Source organism: Canis aureus, chromosome 12 (assembly GCF_053574225.1).
Source record: "Canis aureus isolate CA01 chromosome 12, VMU_Caureus_v.1.0, whole genome shotgun sequence".
Lineage (NCBI taxonomy): Eukaryota > Metazoa > Chordata > Mammalia > Carnivora > Canidae > Canis > Canis aureus.
This window is the reverse complement of record NC_135622.1, coordinates 11,965,519-11,986,251: the sequence shown is the minus strand read 5'-3', so window position 1 is coordinate 11,986,251 and position 20,733 is coordinate 11,965,519. Positions and strand designations below refer to the sequence as shown.

The 20,733-nt window shown below is 46.1% G+C and overlaps 1 protein-coding gene across 5 annotated transcripts in view; it reads right to left on the bottom strand.

Moving 5' to 3' along the window:
• Window positions 1–20,733, bottom strand: part of TSPAN2 (tetraspanin 2) — a 57,581-nt gene that overhangs the window by 35,579 nt on the left and 1,269 nt on the right. For 2 of the 5 annotated variants that reach the window (XM_077842741.1, XM_077842742.1), the window contains exon 1: window positions 16,332–16,622. The exons of 1 other annotated variant lie outside the window; for it this stretch is intronic. In XM_077842741.1, coding sequence (XP_077698867.1) covers window positions 16,332–16,607 — 276 coding nt within the window. In that variant the 5' untranslated portion in view covers window positions 16,608–16,622. Of the gene's footprint in view, window positions 1–15,698; window positions 15,844–16,331; window positions 16,623–20,733 lie in introns of those variants that run through there. 2 more of the 5 variants (XM_077842744.1, XM_077842745.1) reach the window with 1 other exon arrangement.

The following is a 20,733-nucleotide window of genomic DNA, read 5'->3' as shown; positions in this document are numbered from 1 at the left end:
GGGAACCCACTTTTCTAAATTGGAAGAAAACACACAAACTTCAGAACCGCCCACACCTCCTGAGTGTGCAGGGCCAGTTAGAAAGCTGTCTCAGAGATTTCTAGAACCCTTTCTTCCCGGGACCTCCATGGTCATTGTACTGCCCAGGGATGGTTTTGCCAGGCATTGAAGGAACTCGCCTTTTTTTTGTTTTGTTTTGTTTTGGGTTTTTTTTTTTTTTTTTGGTTGCTATTTTGAGTTTCCATGGAAAGTGAGAAGGGAAAAAATAATTTTCTGAAAAAGCATGGTCTGTGTGCTGTGTGGCTCTTGGTGAGGCTGTGTGGCTGGCGCAGGCAGCAGTTGGGCAGGCTGGCGGCTGGTGGAGTCATTGCCTGCTTCCTCCAGGCCACTCTGAGGGCTTTTGTGAGGCTCCTTGTCAATGCTGGGAGGCTTTCCTACCATTTCAGAACTGTCACAATGGCCTGCCAGCAGGCTCCTGCCACAGGCACCCATCTGGAATTACATCATATCAATCAATCAACAGATATTTCCCGGGCACCTTCTGGACTCGGGGAAATAAGTAGATGTAAAGCTTGCCTTCTGGTTCTGTCAACCCATCTAGTTAGTGTGTGTGTTGGGGGGTGGGTGGCTAGAACAGATGAACAGCTTAGAGGCTGCTTCTGCCCCAACAGAGAAGAGCAGACACAGATGCTGGCGACAGGACAGGATGCAGAGAAGTAGAGCTTTAATAAGGAAAATGGTATCAAGGTCAGGGCTGGACCAGAGCCCTTTGTACGCAGGGTCCCTCTGTCTGCAGGGCTTATATCCCAAGGACCTGGTGCTACCCTTTGGGGCTTTCAGTCTGGACTCATAGAAAGACTCAGTCCTTCTCTTCTTTCCCCTCCAAGCTGTTTCGCTCTGTGGCCCGCTTCTTCAGAAGAGCAGCGTGACTTCAGTGAGGAGTCGGAGGGGCTAGAGCTCTACCAGCTGGACTCTCTCATGTGGAATAAGTAAGAGTTTCCAGTACTCAGAGGAAAGCACTAATTGGATAATGTGAGGGACAGCTAAAGGAGCTGGACTCCATCAGCTTTAGAAGAGTTTTGCATTTTTAAAAGGGTGGCATGGCATGGAAAAATATGGAAAGGAGTCCTGCTAAAACAGTCACAGTATTTATCTTTGAAGGTGGATTAGAGGTGGCTTTTTTTCTTTTCATGCTATCTTTTAACTTGTCTGCAGTAAGCTTATATTACTCTCATAAATTTCAAAATGCTGTTTTTTGGATGCATTCAATCCAGAAAAAGTGAGGAGGGTTTTCTTGGGCCACGCTCTAGTTTGGGAGGAAATCGGCTTTGAGGTCACTGCTGTTCTGGTGCAGGAAAGAGTGATGCCCTCGGGAAGGCACTGTCCTAAAAGCTCCCCGACGCTGCCTGCCTGGGACAGATGTGCCTAGTAAAGCCTCACAGGCCACCTTACCCATCTTGCCTCTATGGTGACTTGATGGAAAGACAGTTTCCAAATACAAAGCAAAATCTATTGACAGAGGCATCAGGCCAAGGCATGCAGCCACTAAGCAGACTGTGGAGGAGGTGACTGGTCCCAGGGACACCCTACCACGCGGCCACATTTTTGGCATGTCTGTACACAGACTCTAATTTATTGCTGTCTGGGATCATCCTCCCAGACGGAATACATTTGTCCACTTCTGGCACAGATGTATTGGATGCATAATGGAAAATTAAAAGAGAGGTTGCAATTTCAAGCCACGGGGCAACAAGAAAAAAAAATCTGCGCTTGCTCATCCACAGCCCCAACCCCAAACCACACGGGTTTCCTCCCAGGGTGAGGAAACTGTGGCTTAACTGAATGTCATCACTGTGTGCAGGGAATCCTCCCAGCACAGCCACTGGCCATGTCAGGAATATGTGGGTGAGGACCCATCAGGCCCAAGGTTGCTCATGACAACAGTGATCACTGCTTTGGAAAGTGGGATCAACAGAGACCACGTAGCCTGTTGGTCCTTTTGAACTAACTCACCACTCCCATGAGGCTCCTGTTATACTCTGGTCACTGGACTCAGGCTGATACCTCACCCTCAAAATGGAACTGAATTGAAAAAATTCACCCCAGTTCCAAACCAGCCAGGAGCAAACCTGGGAAAGAGACATCTCACTAAATGATGGGGGGGCGGGGGCGGGGCTTCAGGCCCAAGAATCCTAAATTTTAATCCCTTCTAGACCCAACCCCCTCCCTCATCACCCCATTCTTTCTTCTCTTCTGATCTCAGCCACAACACTGCATGTCAGCCAATATTAGACAAGTAAGGAATAAGAGGCTGCCCCTTCCCTTGCCCCTAATCTCATCTCCTTCCTCTCCCTACCAGTTTTTTAAGGAATCAACTGCAGTCTGGGTCAGGGGCATGCTAGGCTTTAGGGAATCAATGATGAAAGACAGGATTCGTAGTCTCACATGGGAGATAATCCCGTAAATGGGTACATGCAATATAATACAGGAAGTGTGCTCAGTGGAAGAGCTTGGGGTGCAGAGCAAAGCGTGACAACAGGTGTTCAGTAGAAGACATTCTGTTTTGGTTTACACCCTGAAGAATGAGTTTGAAGTCCCCGATCAGGGGAGGACTGGAGGGATGAGCAAACACCAGGCAGAGGGAACAGCATGGGTAAGGCTTTGCTTCCTTACCTGGAGCCTTTGATGGGTACAGAGAGGAATCCAGGGCTGGAAAGGCAAGTTGGGGAAGACCATGCATGGCCCACGGCTTCTACTTAGCTTGTTATCATCTTGGAAAGCCTATGGTATGGCCTTGAGGGTAGGGGAGATGGGAGCAACTCATTTTGATGGGAACAATCAGGAGCATGAGGGTTCCCTGATGCCAGACAGTGAGGAGCCAGAGATAAAGACCCGATGGCTGAAGGTGAGAGCGGGGATGCTGGGGAGTGGATGTGGTGAGCAGTGAGGACCATGAAGGAGCCACCCTAACAACTCAAGAACTTTGCTGAGAGCTGCTCTGCTTCTAGGACTAGTACCAATCCCCTGCCCTTGGAATAATTATCACTAGAAATGTTGCTTTTCCAGGAATAGACTTTTTTTTAAAGATTTTATTTATTTATTCATAAGAAACACACAGAGAAAGGCAGAGACACAGGCAGAGAGAAGCAGGCTCTCTGTGGGGGGCTCAATGCAGGACTCAATCCCAGGACCCTGGGATCACAACCTGAGCTGAAGGCAGATGCTCAACCACTAAGCCACCCAGGTGCCCCAGGAATGGACTTTTTTGTACAATAGCACGAGTGGGATTTTGATGCTAGTCACTTAATAAACATTTATTGAGCATCTATTGTGAGCAGGAGCCAAGGATTCATAGGAAAGGAAGATCCAGCTCCTTCTCAGGAGGGTCTCAGGGGCTGGTGAGGAAGCTGATTCCCATTGGGTGGTCCAGGAGGGACACTAATCTTGCAGGTAAGAATTCAATCACAGAACCAGGCCATGAGAAGTTGCCAGATATCATCATTCTTTGTGTCACATTTGTTTTCTGAGTACCACTCGTGCATCAGGAATTCAGAGAATGTGATGAAACAGGACTTTGAGGGCAAAAATGTGCCCATTATTTAAAAGGAAATAAAATAGAAAAAAAGAGGTAGCAGTGAAAGGAACAGTGACATATCAATGCACATCATTAAATAGTGGGTCACCAGATTCAATTATGCATCTTCACAGGCAAGTTATTTCAGTTTCTAATCATATTCCAGAGAGTCCGCAGGACACAAAGTTGCAAATTGTAAGCGTATGTCTTTAGAGAAGACAGTTTGTGTTTTAAAACTGAAGTAGCAGAAAAGACGACTAAGGACCTGCTCAGAAAGTATTTAAAGCAAAGTGAATGGGCAAGAAGTTTCCTTTAAGTAATGGCTATCGGTCAGGAGCAGGTAATTTAGCATGAAGCAGAACTTCTTAAAGGATATCAATTTTATTTTACTGTATTTACTTCTACTTTCCTAGGATCACTGATGAAAGTTCTATCTTGAGGACACATTTTTTTTTTTTTTTCACTTAAAAAAAAATTTCGTGAATCACAAACATGGCTCTTCGGAAGGCACTAAGTTGGAAGGTGGATAGTGCTGAGATGCAAAAATGCCAAGATCACTCCCCAGACCTGGGTCCGGGGGCTGCCCAGCTTCCCTCCAGACTCTTTGCCCCCAGAGGAGGTCAGCCAACCCTGATCACCATCCTGATACATTCCACTCTGCTATCGGATGACAAATCCCAGCAGAAAGCCTCCTTTCTGGGTAAAAAGTCTACTTGGGGAAGCCCTTGGACAGCACATGTTTTTTCACCTAGATGGGGGACAATTGTCCCTTGATGCTCTGATGCTCTATCCACACAGTTTCAGTTCCTTCTCCCACCTGGAAATCACTGCTTCTGCTATTTCTTTAGCTTAGAAAGCTATCCTCCCCTTCCCTTCCACCTAGCTCACAACCTGCTACCCCCCCCCCCCCCACCCCCGACCCGTCAGCTGCGAAGTCACTTCCTCTGGAAAGCCACCCCTGGCCTGGGTATGTACCTGCCTTCATGTCTCATATAACCATTTCTATTTAAATATTTCTGGAATTTAAGAACAAATTAAGTCCTGCATGGGGGTAGGGATAGGGTGTGTACTGCACTTACCCCTCTGTGGTGCAGAGCAGACTCTCAACAGACATCTGTTAAATGAACGAGTAGAGGGCCTTCACAAAGGTACCTCTCAGGCTGTGCTATGGACTGAATTGTGTCTTCCTGAAGCCCTGCCCCCAGTGTGATGGCATTTGGAAGTGGGACCTTTGAGAGGTGATTAGGTTTAGAGGAGGTCATGAGGGTGAGGCCCCCATGTTGGGATTCTCTTTAAGAGACTGCAGACAGTGCGTGTGCTCTCTCTCTCTCTCTGCCATGTGAGAACACAGTGAGAAGGCAGCCATCTGAAAATCAGGAGGAAAGCTTTCACCAATACCTTGATCGGCGATACCTTGATCCTGACTTTCCAGCCTCCAGAATTGTGAGAAGTCAATCCCTGTTGTGTAAGTCACTCTGTTTTTTTTTTTTTTTTTTTTTTTTTAATGGAAGCTTGACTTGTCTAAGACAGACTGACAGGAGTGATTGCCCCCCAAGGGAATCCTTTGCAAAGCACTGTTTTAAAAAACATCCGTGCCTGAGAAACACTATACCAGACACCTTGGAAGGCAGTGTGTGAACACACTGTTGAATATACTCAGCAAAATACTTTCCCACAGAAAAACAAAACAAAACTAGTGCATGAAGTATCAGTTCTGTGTTTTCTTTAGCCTGTGTTTTCTTTAGCCTTTAGATCTGTGCTGTGCGTTATGCACAGACACAGAGGGTACATCTGTACATGCCCTTTATAGGCAGGGGTATATGAACACTTAATGCAATTATAGCAACACACACAATGCACTCGAATGCAAGAATGAACAAGGTCAATTTTGTATTCTTGCTCCCCAGGGTGAATACCAGGTGCATGTACAACCTAACTCCTTTGCAATTCTCTTCTTTGCAATGAAGTCATTCAAAGCTGGAAATGACACTTTAACCCTAGAGTTGTCATTAAAAGCTTTTAAGCTAATACTTGCTCTTGGTGGCAATTCTCATCCCAGATGCAATCATGTAATGAGCACTCACAATCTTGATCTGATTGCGAGCCACATTATGATACCATAAGGGTAATGGAGTTCCATCCTTTTAGCAGGCGAGAGTGAGAAGCACATTTGCTCTGGAAGATGACACTAATTTTCTCAAAGAGGAAAGCCAGTTCCCAAGATTTTCATCCTCTTAGTCAGTGAGAGCAAGGCAAGGAGTCAGGCGGCATTTTCTCAAAATCAAGGATTCTGTCAGAAGAAATACAAGAGCCAAATGCCACAGGACATCCATGTGAAACCATATCCGTGGAAGCTTGCTGCCTTTGCCTTGACGTCAGGAGCAGGTGAGGTGGAAGCGGGAGGCAGTGCTGTGGCAGCGTATGATGAAGCGGCTGTTGGCTTGACAATGTGTTGGTTAGAGACCAGGGTTTCTGGCTTTTCCTATTATTATTCTCATAATGATTCCATGAGAACAAGCTCATGCTAAGAAATTCCTGAAAGACTTCCTTCAGGTAAGGATATATTTTAAAGCCAGTCAATGCTGAATCCTCCACACTGATGGTAGCATTCTGCAATCAAAACCACGACAGTATCAGCAGCATGCTACTCATCTCTGAAGAGAATGCTGGGCTATGTACAAGAGCCGAACATACCTTCTTCTGTTTGTTTAGGTCATTAGGAAGTTAACCTGTGTGGATTGACTGGCACTGCTGGGAGGCGGTGTGGAAGTGCTCAGACCATTCCGGGCTCAGGGGAAGGAAACTAACCTGGGGTGGAGGAAAGCTTGCTGTCATGACAAAGCAGATACAAGACAGGTGGTGGAAAGCATGTTGGATTTATTTGGTGGGTCTACACAATGCCTTTTCTCTAAAGAAATACAGAGCGAAGGAAGAGGGAGGAAAAGTCAGCAAGAATTAGGAGAGAGGTGATGGCGGTATAGTTGTCTTTGACAGCAACACAAATATCACAGGCTGCTGGCTAATGATTCCAGTGAGCAGATGGCTTGATCAAGTGAGGATCAAATATGTACAGAGCTAAGATTCAATTCAAGTGTCCGAATCGGATGAAATCCGATGTCTGCCCTACCTCACCTCGCGGAAGATTTCCAGGAGGACAATGATGACCTTTCCAACATTCTCTAACTTCCTCCTGGCAACACTGGCTGGCTCTTATCTCAGGCTTGCCCTCTGAGCAAACATTTGCCCTTGAGAGCTACAATGCCTACCCTGACATCTCACCTGTATCAAGCTTTCCATGAGCAAGGACTGGGCATTTAACGATATTTGTTTTACAGCCTAATATTTTCCAAGGTAGTTTGAGAGAACTACTCTTGAGATAAATAGGATTCTTACATATTCAATGATAATGGTCTACACCCAGTTTTAGTTGTGACAGAGAGACGATGGCAGAAAAAAACATTTTAGTAGAAGTCAGGTTAGACTGGAGTAAGCCTAAAAGCTTTGGTTTATTAAAAAGTTAGCTTGGATGGAATCCCAGAGAAATTGTGAAAGTCTAGATTGGTGTTCTAGAGAGCTTTCACTTAACAGCAATTTTGCCAGAAGCCATCTGTGTCCCGAAGGCAGGCAGCACTGGGTCATTTGCCGGGAAGGGCTGATTTGAGAGTGTGCTATTCATCTCACTCGCCTGGGGCAAGCAGGTGGGCTCCCCGGCCATGTCAGCAGCTTGCCAGGCACCAGGCCCTGCCGTGCTGGGGGCCCTGCCATCCCTACCCAATTCCCCGGCCCTGGTTTATAAGCTGACTCTTTTCCCAATCGCCATTTTGATGGGGAGGACCACTTGGCATGCACTTTGGAACATTGCCAATTGCTCTTCTAGAAAATTTTACCTCTTCTGAGTATTCAGACTGCACAGTGATGCCCTGAGGCTGGATAATAACAAAAACACCCACCGTATAGTGCTGTGGTATCATGGTATCGAGAGGCTGCAGCAGATAAAAGCAGGGGTTCTAGGCATCCCTAGATTTTAATCAGGCTCTGTCACTTACTAGTCTGTGATCTTGGGCAAGACACCTGATTGCTCTCTGTTTCCTCCTCTGCAAAGTGGAGGTAATAATAGTGCCTCCCTAAGAGGTTAAATGAGTTTGAGTTTCACACTTAGAATGGGGAGTGCCTGGTACTTAGTGTTACTATGGTGGTAGACTTGTTAACGTTACATTCAAATCAAAAACTGAATCCTACCCAAGGTTGGAAAAACCACTCGCATAGTGCCCATAACCAAGTCCTCTGCTGCCTTTCTCTACTCATTTTTATTTTAGCTCTATGCCCTTTCCAGGATGGCTAGAATCCCTTGAGTTCTCTAAGTCATCTATACTCAATAGGTTAAGTGCCCCTTTCTAGAAGCTATGCTCCCCCTCTCTCTTTAGTTTTAGTTTTATAAGAACCAATAAAAGATAAAGAGAAAAATTGTTTAGAAAGAATAACTCTATTTAGGCTAGAGCTACCCAACAGCTCTTTCTCCAGTGATATACATGAAAACGTCCTCAATCTGCTCTGTCCAATATTGCAGCCACTAGCCACGGTTATTAAGCACTCGACATGTGGCTACTGTGACTTAGGAGCTAAATAAATATGAAATCTCTTTCAGTACTAATTAATTTAAATTTGAATAGCCACACATGATTAGTAACATAGACACCGTATTGAAAGTAACATGCTCGTCATAACTCCAGCCTTCTCTCCTGTGCGTCTGCAGATTGGAGGGGTGGACAACATAGACTCGGGCCACACAAGGAATCCCAGCTCTGCCGCTGGCTAGCTCTGAGTCCCTGGAAAGTCTCTTAAACTCTCTGTACCTCTGTTCCTTCCTGTATAAAGTAGGGGTGACAATAGCTGCAATTTCAGGGGGTCAGTGTGAGCATTAAAGGAAATGTGCTCAGGAAAGCAATGGCACACACCTTGCATTTATATAATGTTTACTATTCTTCAAGTTTTTACTACTGAAATTAAATTTAAAAACTCTTTCTTTGATATATACCCTTTCTCAATTCCCTTCTTGCTTTTCCTCTGCCTTAAACTGAGCAGTAGTATTTTCAACCTAGCTCTCCTGCTTATCTCATATACTGAGCTGACTTTTAGCTTCTATGTCTGCAAAATGGAGATAATTATAGTATTTCATGGGATTGCTACAATTCATGATCAAATAGGATAATAAGTGTGAAAGCATTTTGTAAACTAAAACATCATAGAATGTTAATTGGCATTATTATTTTTGTTCCCAATTAAATCCAAAAAAGATGAAGAGGTGGGCCAAAGTAACCCTTACTTATTGTAAGATGTGCTCCCAACCAATCTGATATTCTCATTTTACTTGCTTCTTGCTCAATTTCTTCTCCTGATTCCTTAGCAACCATGAAACTGTCTCAATGGTCAGTATAGCATCACTTACTTCAGGCAAACAGCCCTGGTATGATATTTTTTTTTAAAAGATTTTATTTATTCATGATAGACACACACACAGAGAGAGAGGCAGAGACACAAGCAGAGGGAGAAGCAGGCTCCATGCAAGGAAACCAACGTGGGACTCAATCCCAGGTCTCCAGGATCATACCCTGGGCTGAAGGTGGCCTTAAACTGCTGAGCCACCTGGGCTGCCCCCCTGGTATGATATTAATTGTGAATATTAAGGTAGGGGATGTAGGTTATGTTCTCTTTTGCCATACATAGCTGGAGATCCAAAGATACTGCATGGATGTTCTAGAATTACACAGTGAAATACAGTGGACAATGAACACGCGGCTGCCTAGTAATTCTAGAAACCATCAAGCCTTAATATAAAAAAAGGCTTAAAATGATAATGGTAAAGTAGTAACTGGAATTAAGAGAAGTGCCAAGATGAAGGGCATTCTCTGCCCCATTCAGAAGTGAGAGCCAGCAGTAGGTCTTAACCAATGATTCTCAAAGTGTATTCCCTAGACCAGCACCATCAGCATCACCTGGAGGCTTATTAGAAATGCAGACCTACTGGAGCACCTGGGTGGTTCAGTCGGTTAAGTGTCGGGCTCTTGATTTCAGCTCAGGTCATGATCTCAGGGTCCTGAGATTGAGCTTCGAGTCTGTGCCCAGCAAGGAGTCTGCTTGGATTCTCTCTCTCCCTCTCCTCCTGCCCCTCCCCCTTGCATCCTCATGCACATTTTTGCTCTCTCCCTCTCTCTGAAATAAATAAATCTCAAAAAAAATAAAAAGACCTACTGAACAGAATATATACTTGGACAAGATCCTCAGATGATTTGCATACACCCTGAAATTAGAGGGGCACCAGTCACCAAGGTTTTCCCATCTCTTCCCAAGACTTTGGTAGCAGAGAGGCAGGGCAGGGTACAAACAGGCAGCTCCTGTGCTGGTGTCGGGAGTCGGTGCACATAATCCTGTGAGCTGGAGCTTTGCCACTGACTGCTGAACCTCTTCTAGGAGCCAAGGGATGAAAGGAGGAGGATCCCAGCAAGAAACAGTCACTGCCTCAAGGAGCAAAGACACTAGAGAGGAAATAAACTACAATAAAAGGCAAAATGGAGCACTAAATAGAGGTGTGAATGCCTCAAGGTCAAGGACCTGTGTCTTCAGTATTTTTGAATGCCTAAGCACTTGGTAGGATGCCAGGCACATGGTAGGTCATCAGCATATGTTTCCCAAATGACTGCAGAGGAAGAAATCTCTCTGGACTCCATGCCCTTGAGAAGCTATGAAACTCTTGCTCTTTTTCTTGTTTGGTTGGACACCTATTTACCACCTTTCTTTACTTTTATAAACTTCTTGGATTCTGGTGTCTACTCATGCTTCCAATTCTTAAATATGACTACTACTATTATCTTACATTATTGAGTATTAACTATGCATATGGACCATGCTACTTACTACTTTCCATGTATTAACTCATTTTATCCACACAAAAATCACAGATGACGTTGGTACTTAATTATGTCCATTTTACAGATGAGAAATCTGAGGCTCGAATAGGTTAAACAACTTGTCCGAGGTCCCCTAGTTAGTAAATAACACAGACAAGAATCAATCCAGGCAGTGCAATGCCAGTATCCACCTTCCCGGCTTCAAGTTCCTGGATTTGGATGGTCATCCTGTCTAGACCTGTCTGCTGGACTGCTGGCATTCTATCTCTAACCTTGCACAATGGCCCCTATCACAGACTTGTGGCCCCTTCCGGCAATGCCAGGCCCCTCTCATCCATTTAGGGGAGGCCGGCCTCTACCGCTGTCTTCTCACCTTGACAGAAATCAGAAACAAAGACTATCCTCCAAGAAGACCAAGAAAATTCTTATCTGCCTTCTGGGGTGGTCTAGCTTTTGGGTGGATCCCAAAGAAAGTTAAAAAAAAAAAAAAAAAAAACACACAAAACAGTGTTCCAGACAGGTGGTAGCTCTAAAATTACTGTGTGAAAGAAGTTTGACAAAGAGGAGGAGGCCACCTGGTTAAGCCGCAGCAGTGCCAAACATCTTTCACTCCCAAGCTCAAGGGACACAGTCTTTCCCAACAGTACCTGCTAGGCATCACTGACTGAACCTCCAAAGCTGCATGAATACTGGTGAGAAGGAAAGTAGAGAAACTTCAGACAAGCCATATATGGCATGTGACTTTCAACAATGAACGGCCCTGCTTCCTGTCGGTCGCTATCACTGAGTTGCTCAGTACAGCACAATGATAGGAAAACGCTGAGCGTACAACAATAAGGCAAGGAATAAACAGTGCTTAGGTTTTTCTTTAAACCAACATATGTGGCTTGGTGTACTGTGGTGTTTTATTTATATTGCTATGCAACAGAAGAAAAAAAAATAAAGGTGATTTCAGTGAGAGGCATGGGCATATGCTGTGCTATCTGACTGCAGTGTCCGAATTTAGACATGACAGATGTTGGGAGGGGTTCCATGGCAGACATCAACCATGATAACAGAAGTGAATTTAGTGGGGTTCAGGGCTAGGCTCTGCTTTTGTTTTTAAAAATGTAGTGGTGAATACAGTCAGCCAGGCAGTGTGCTGGCTCTGGCAGGATCTAGCTGAATGTTTATAAAATCAGAGTAGCCTAGGGAAACTTACTGAAACCAAGCTGCCAGAGGAGGCTGCAAATGGATTTGTCAAATTGGAGATCACAGAACACACTTGCCCCCACCTCCTTGCCTGCCTTCTCGTAAGTTCCTGATAGGAAAGACAGTGTGGTCACCAAAGGGCACAAATTGCAGATCACAGAACACACCCGCCCCCACCTCCTCGCCTGCCTTCTGGTGAGTTTCTGATAGGGAAGAGAGTGTGGTCACCGGTCACTGAGGGGGACCTTATCTCAGAAGGGCAGGCACCCGAGCATGTGAAGGTGTGAGTGAATATGACACTTGAAGTCACAGCTGCAGCCTCATCTGCAGCCCCCATCCTTTGCCCCTTCCCCAAACTTTTCATGAACCCCTCCAGCCAGGAAAAACAACTTCAGAAACTAGGGTGAGGCCTTTCTGGAATCAGGTTCCCTCAGTTACAGAGAAGGTGGATATCTAAATAACTTATCCCAAATAATCACTTTCCCCTAAATCATTATGTGTCAGTTTCCATTAGCCCTTTCCTGTGGTGCTGCCCATCTACTCTCCCATGGAGGTGAGAGAGGGGAAGGCCCCATACTTTCCTCCTGGGCTCAGTCTGGGCAAACAAAGAACAAATCAACAGGTAATGTGCAAGAAGAGATAGGATCAGTCCTCTAGATCATTGATCAACATTGATCATTGGGGCAAATTGGGAAGGTCATTTGTACCAAGTGCTCTAACGTGCAGATTCATTCACTCCACAGATATTTACTGAATGCCTCCTGTGTGCCCGGCTCTGTTCTAGGCACTGGAGATATAACTGTGAACATACAGAAAAAAAAAACAAAAAAAACAAAAAAAAAACAAGCCTGCTCTCAGAGCATTCCAAGTTCTAGTGGGGAAAATTCACAGTGCAAACTGAGAGGGTAATGTGTCATCCTAAAACAAAGATAAGCTGCAGGTCACTTGGCAAATATATATGCTATTCCCCCAAATGAAGGGACCTGGGGGGGGGATCCCTGGGTGGCGCAGCGGTTTAGCGCCTGCCTTTGGCCCAGGGCGCGATCCTGGAGACCCGGGATCGAATCCCACATCGGGCTCCCGGTGCATGGAGCCTCCTTCTCCCTCTGCCTGTGTCTCTGCCTCTCTCTCTCTCTCTCTCTCTCGCTCTCTGATGACTATCATAAATAAATAAATTAATTAAAAAAATTTTTTTTTTAAAAAAAAGGGACCTGGGAAAGACAGCTAACTTTTACTGAATGCTCCTATGTGCAGGCACCAATAACGTTTTTTGAGCCCTTACTATGTACTAGATTCACAGGAAGATGAGGTCAGGCACTTTATACATTTCATTTTAATCCTCCTCACAACCCTGTTACCCCACTCGTACAGATGAGCAAACAGACACCTAGAAGTAAGAGTAACTTACTCGAGCACACCCTGGTTGGGATCTCTGCACTCAAGCCCAACCCCTGTGTCATACGGTAATCCCACCCAGCCTTGTGCTGCTCCTCTGCCGGTGGGTGGTGTGTCAGCCCCCTTGCCTTGCCCACCTTCATTCTACCAGTCTTGGGAAGTCCAGCTTAAACACCCTATTCTTCAGGACCAACTTTCCTGGCTCCTCACTCTTGCTATGATCCTTTCTCTGAACTCCTTTTTTTAGATTTATTTATTCCAGAGAGAGAAAGAGAGAGAGAAAGCGTGTGCACAAGGGAGAGGGGCAGGGAGAGGGAATCTCAAGCAGACTCCTCACTGAATGCTGAGCCCAAGTGGGGCTCAATCTTAGAACTCTAAGGTCATGACCTGAGCCAAAATCAAGAGTTGAACGCTTAACCAACTGAGCCACCCAGGCCCTCCAACTTTCTCTGCACTCCTTAATTAGATCATATATATAAAAGGTCATGTCTAACCCCAGTAGCTAACACATGGCAGACAGTCAAACATCGCTTTGTTCCCTCTGTTTCCCTTCTTTACTGTGCTTATGGCCAAAGTGTGACATTTGTCAGTTGATTATGTACTTATTAACTTGTTCTATATGCATTGGACTTGTTTTCTTAACAACATTAGCAGCTAACAGAACAGCATTTTACAGTTACAAGTTACATATATTTATATATTATAAATTATCTAATACTTATTTAATAACTGCTTAACAGTGGTTCTCAAACTTGAGCAAGCATCAGAATTACCTACAGGGCTTGCTAACACAGAGTTCCTGCTTCAGCAGGCTTAGCATGGAGCTGAGAATGTGCATTTCTGACAAGCTCCCAGGAGATGCTGATGCTCTTGTCCAGGAGCCACCCTCTGAGAACCACCACTTAGGAGTGTAATGTACCACAGTGCTTGGGACCACAGAGGCTGAGTCTGAGTCCCACCTCTGCCACACACTAGCTATGTGACCTTGGGCAAGTCAGCCTACGTGAGCCTGTTTCCTCATCTATAAAAATGGGGATAAAATATTATACACATGGGCACTGTTGTGAGGATTAAGTGTCATAATGAATGCAATGTGCTTAGCACTGTCCCTGACACATTGAAAACATTCAATAAATGCTCCCTATGATCCCTGGAAAGGCTGGCACAGCATCAGTCACTAAATAAGCACTGACCCCAGCCTGAGAATTCCTTCTTAGACTGATTGAAAACTTGTTTTGAATTTGTAAGCAGTGAGAGCGAAGGGTGTCACCGAAGCATGACATCTAGAATTAACAGCTTTTAAAATTAAGCCAGACTATGAAAAAGCAGCACAACATAAAGGACCTTTAGAAATGTCCCTCCCTGTAGTATGCTGAATGTAAATGCCCTATGTACAAAAATCATGTGTGTTTTTAAAATTCAGGGGCTGTCTTTGGGGTGCCTCCTTCATACCTTCCTCTGCTGAAGGATGCTGAGCATGGCAAGTTGTCTTCTGAGACGTTAGAGTTCCTGGAGTCACCCAGGCATCTGGGCTAATGGGTTGGCAGACACAGGCAGAGCCCATCATTCAATAATTAATTAGTTGCAGTCATGGGAAGACAAACTCCCTGGAGCAGACAGACAGTCACCATCCTCCTCTCTCCTAGCTGTTTCAAAGCATCCAGGCCATTGCTGCTCCCCACTAGCCTTAGGAACCTGTTTCCCCAAAATAAGATTTATATTTTCCCCCAGGGTCTGACTGACAGTTTCCTGAGAAAACCCAGGAGGAATGTGCAGACAAGACAATTTTTAGACCTTGTCTTACAGTCCTCCAGGGCCTGAGACAGGGTATCCAGGGATCTAGGGATGGTCTGGCCCTAACCTTGTCCCAATAACATAGGAGACAAGGGGCATGGCCCTATCTCTCTGTGAACCGCTAATACGGGGAATGTTTGTTCAATGCAAAGTTGAATGAGATCATCTGTGGTGTTTAGCAGAGGCTGCGAGCTAGGGGCTGTGGGGAGATGCTGCTGCCCTTTGGAAGCCCCTATCTTCTCACCATCCCCTTGACAGAAAGAAGAGCACCACCGCCTCCTCCCAGCCCGCGGTACCTTCCTCTGACCCTCAGAATAAGGACGACACCTGGCCCCCCCCCTACCATTTTCACTCCTACCCCCAATTTCCTTAAAGAAAACCCTCACCGCCAGGTGGTGTCCCCACACACGCCGTTTGGGGCACCGCCGCTGGCAGCCCCGCAGGGGCACAGGGGTTTCTCTCCCAGAGCCCAGGCCAGGCCCCGGCTGCAGCGGAAGGCAGGCGACGGGGGTGAGTGCCCCGGAGGGAGCGGGGGCCAGAGGGGCTGGTGTCCCCGCACCTGGAGTCACCAGCTGAGGCAGAGGCTCCTCAAAGGGAAGAGCCTCAAGGTGTCCCCCCTTCCCACCGGCTCTGTTGCTCCACCTCTCCCTCCCTCCATCCCTCTCCTCCCTCTTTGTCTGCCTCTTCCTCACCTCCGCCCTTCTGAACGCCCAGCCTTCTGGGGCCCGGCTCGGACGCCGCGGCGGCCAGCTCCCCGGGGACCCCCGCCCCGGCCCCGGCCCCGGCCCCGGCCCCCGCCCGGCCCCTCCCCTGCCCGGCCTGCCCGCTCCGGGTCTCACCCAGAAGAGCAGGTTGAAGCCGAGCAGCAGGTACTTGATGCACCGCAGGCCCCCGCGGAAGCGCCCCATGCTGCGGCCCCGGCGGCGGGATCCCGAGTCCCCAGGCCCGCGCTCGGAGCGCCCGGAGCGGCGGGAGCCGGCGGGGAGGGGGCGGAGCGCGAGGGCCCGGGGCGGGGCGGGGCCTCCGGGGCGGGGCGGGGCCGGCGGGGCGGGGCGGGGCGGGGCGGGCCCCGGGGACCCCGAGAGGCTGGCGGGGGTGGGGGCGCAGAGCGGGCGGAGGTCCCGAGGCCGAAGGACGCGTCCGGGCTCTGTCCCCGCACGCGCGCGGGTCGGTGCCCCTGATGCGGGGTCCGGCGGGCGCAGCGCCCTCGGGGCTTCCGCGCGCAGCTGCTGGGAAGGGCGGTCCACTGGGGAGCCGAGACCCATTTAATCAGCGCCCTGCACAGAGACTCATTTGAGGCCTGCGGTGGCGGGAGGGAATGGGGACGCGGCCCCGGTGGCTATGGAAACCTAGGAAGTGGCCCGGGTAGCAGAGCGGAGCGGGGCCGGGGCCGCCCTGACGCCGGCAGCACCGTCGCGGAGCGCCCTTCTGGGGACCCTCCTTCCGTCCCCCCCGCGCCCTCGAACTCTTACCTTAATAGGGCAGAACTGGCGGAGGGCGCGGGATGCGGCTGCCCCGTGCGCTGGCGGCTGCTCCCCACCCTGCTCCGCTAGCCGGCGGGGGCGGGGGATGGGGAGTCCGTCCGACCCCTCGGGGCCCCCTGGATTCGGCTGACGGAAGGGCTTGGAAAAGAATTCAAACCCCCTGGGATTAATTGTGGTGTGGAGATGAGAGAAAGGGGGCGGGTTTTGTTTTGCTCTGTTTATTAAGTTAGGCTGCTGGCTGGAAAACCAGGCTCCCGCTCCCATTGACTAAGTGTCTGCAATATGTGGTGCCAGACGGCGTGGGGGCGACAAGAAGGTGTAAAATCCAGGGATTCTGTGCATTAATTCAGCAAAATTGTAAGTGCCAATTATAGGCCAACCATAGTAGCAAGCCCCAGGGACTCAACAATGAGGGGACAGTCAGGCCTGGTAGCATCATCTCCGGTGGTGGAGAGAGAGAGCTGTAAGCGCATAAATATGACAGGATGAGGAGGTTGGGTAAGGTGCTGGTCAGCACAGCCTGGCCCCACCTTATTGGACAGGGCAGACTTTACTGAGCACAGTGGGCCTCATCTGGTCTCCAAGAATGAGCCTGAGCACAGAATGAGCAGTCCAGGCAGATGGGACACAACGTGCACAGGGCCGGAGACACCGAAGACACTCCCCCCACCCCACCCCCCCCCCCCCCCCCCCCGTCCCCCAGAACTAAGAGAAATGTACTTAGCTCAAGTGCAGCAGACAGATGAGACTGGGGGCTGTTGTTTGGACAAAGATGCAAAACTACCCATGGGCCTCAGTTTCCTTATCTGCAACATGAAACTCATAGAACCTACTGCATCACATTGTAAAGATTAAGGAATTACTATTTGTAGAGTGCCTAGAACTGTGCCTGGCACAGAGTAAGTACTCCATAAAGCTTAGCTATTATCACATTGCACTCTATCAATCAACCAGTTTCTACCATATTGCCATCTTTGCCTCCATCTGTGTCTTTGGACATTTGTTTGAATATCTAATGAATTTTATTTATGAAAATGAGTAGAAGACAGAAAAATGAAAGTGCTGATTCTGGTGATAAATTTTAAATAGCGCAATAGAGAAAAAGATGGAAATCATTAGGTATGCAGAAAGAGGCAGATAGCTTCAATCGAACACTGTTCTAGATCTGTCATCTCTGCTCTATTATAAAGGAAAAGAACTAAAGAGTAGTATCTAGTACATTGTGGGTATTCAATAAATCTCTGAATCGAATGAACAACAATGATATTATACTTTAAATATATTGTTGAATTTTATGTTTCCCAGAAAAAAAATGCATTTAGAGATAATATAGTCTATAGTCCCTGGGAACAGAACCCCTAATATAACATATAAATCTATTGTTGTTGCTTACCACAATTTTAGCACAAATATACTAGAGACATGGTTGCCTGCCTAGCACAACAGGTTTAGATTTTGAGTATTGACGTGCCCAGATCCTCTCTCCATAAAGCTGTGTTCTAGGGGAGTTGATCCTTGACAGGGTTGAAGTACTCTAACTGATGACACATTTTCTTTCTTTTTCTTAATGGTTTGTTTGTTTGTTTATTTGAGAAATAGAGAGAGAGCACAGCAGGGGAGAGGGGAGGGGCAGAGGGAGGAGAGAAACAGACTCTCCACTGAACAGGGAGTGTGATACAGGGCTCGATCCCAGGACCCAGGGATCATGACCTGAGCCCAAGGCAGATGCTTAACTGGCTGAGCCACCCAGGCGCTCCTAACTGATGACACATTTTGAAGAGGATATTATACAAAAGTGGGGAACTACATTACATGACATACTGAGGAAGTAAGGCTTTAAACTCGGTATTATGCAAAGCCAAACATAAGATCTAGGCAGGGGATAAGATGGGTAGATGTCTATTTTTAGAATGGTCAAGCTGGGGCCACACAGAGGATGGTTTGCAGTGAAGACTTGAGACTAAGAGGCTAAGAGTCATTCAGGGAAGAAATGAGATCCTGAACCAAGACAGTGGTAGTGGGTATAGGAAGGAGGCTCAGATTTGAGAGAGATTCAAAGACTGAGAAAAGATCAAGGCAGTGGATATGAGGAGTAGAGGAGAAAGAGAGGGAAGGGTAATTCCTGGGCTCCTTGAGGAACTAGTCAGGTCCTGAACTGTTCACACAGAGAGGCAGTATAGGAGGTAGACTGGGTTTGGGGGAGAATGTTGCAGATACTGCAGGTGGGCTAACCCATCACCCAATCCTACAGCCAAGTTAGAGGATAGGGAAGTCAAGTATGGTGTTTCCTGGTTTCCTGTGCAGCAAGGACAACAGCTCTGATGGATGGGATTTATGTGGAAGTCTGCTAGGTGGCTTCTGGAAAAATATGAAGCTGTGTTGATAAAAGTTCTGTTGTCACTGGCATTCCTTCCTTCCCTTTCTTTCCTATCTTAAACTCAGACATGATGCCTGGAGCTGTAGAAAACTTTGTGACTGGGAAGGAAGGCCAAGAGAATGGCAGACCTGCCAGCCAGGAGATTGTTGGAGCTATTGAACTGACACTAGCAGCTACCTACCTCCCGATCTCTTGTTATGTAAGAAAAATCACCCTTGTTTTGTTTGTTCTATCCTGTTACTTGTAGCTGATGATATTTCTAACTGACACAGGAAGACAATAAATTCTTATTTGGATTTGTTCAGTTTTAGATCTGATGGGAAATCCAGATGGAGCCGTCCAGGAGACAGATGGAAAGATGATTGGGATTCTGGAGAGAGGTTTGGGCTGTAAGTATGGGTTAGAGATTCATTAGCAAATGGTGATAATAGAAACCAATGGTCTCCAAACTTCTGCCCACACATCCTTTAAAGAATTATGATAAAATATATTCCTGTTGTACACTTTCCCCAATATTTTATTGTGAATATTTTCAAACATACAGAAAAGCTGAAATAATTGAGCAGTGAACAAGATATATATGCCACCCAGGTTCTACCTTAAATGTTTTGCTTTAGTTACGTTACTTATCTCTACATCTGTCCATTTGTCAATCTATCTTATTTTTTATACATTTCCATATAAATTTTTGACGCCAAAACATTTCACTCCTGAATTTTCTAGCATGCATAACTTGGACGAGAGTACATATATTTGTTTACAGTTTTTTTTTCTTGAGATCAAATTTACCTCAATGAAATGTACGCATCTTAAGTACACCATTTGATGATTTTTTACAAATGCTTTTGCCTTTCTAACCCCAAGCTCTGTTAAAGTATAAAACATTACTATCACCCCAGAGAGTTCCCTTGAGCCCTTCTACAGTCTATGCCTTCATCTCTCCTGGAGGCCACCACTGTTCTGATTCTTTTTTCATGATAGATTAATTTTCCCTGTTCTGTAACATCATATAAATGGAATTGTACAGTATTTACCCTCAAATATTTTTAAGTTGGTGTGTAAAATTCCTTAACTTTTAAGTTTGCAAAAGATGTTGTTTCTATTGTATTTTAAATACTGACATTAAAAAAATGGAAAGCCACCTCATTTTAATGCATTGAGGAGAAACTTAGTGCTTGTGTGATCTGCTACCTGCCATCATCCTTTTTTTTTTTTTAAATGTATCAGGTTTAATGTTTGAAATGACAACATGAAATTTTTTATCAAGGCTTGCAGATGCCGATCTCTCAGTTTTTAAATATATAAATATGAGAAACTTAGTTCAAAATAAATTTTTACTGAGGTGCAATGGATGTAAAGCATTATATTAGTTTCAGGTGCACAGCATAAAGATTGGCTATTTGTACATATTTGTGGTCCATTTATTTTTTTTTATGTTTTTTTTTCTAAATTTATGATAGAGAGAGAGAGGCAGAGACATAGGCAGAGGGAGAAGCAGGCTCCATGCACCAGGAGCCCGACATGGGATTCGATCCTGGGTCTCCAGGATCACGCCCTGGGCCAAAGGCAGGCGCTAAACCACTGCACCACCCAGGGATCTCTTGTGGTCCATTTAAACAAAAGTATACATAGGCTCCTCTTTAACAGAGTAAAAGTTTGACATCTTTCCTTTTTCTCCTTGGACTTGTAATTCCACTCCATCTTTTCCATGAAATGTAATCCTAAAGTAATTTTTATGCTTGGAAGATTTTTCTTGAGTCCCCCTCCATTTATACTTGTCCAAACAAATATAATTATATATTTATTAAAAATTTGCCTCCTAAGACCCTAACGCTCTAAGTGTTAATTAACTTATTCTAGCTTGAGTTATCATTAAAATTATTCTTAGCACACAATTGATTCCTGATTGAAATAACAATAGAGTTTAAATTCACAATTATTAAACATAAAAATAAAATAGTATTGGAGCTGCATCTCTTAACGAGATTGATGGGGCTGGAATTTTTTTCTGTT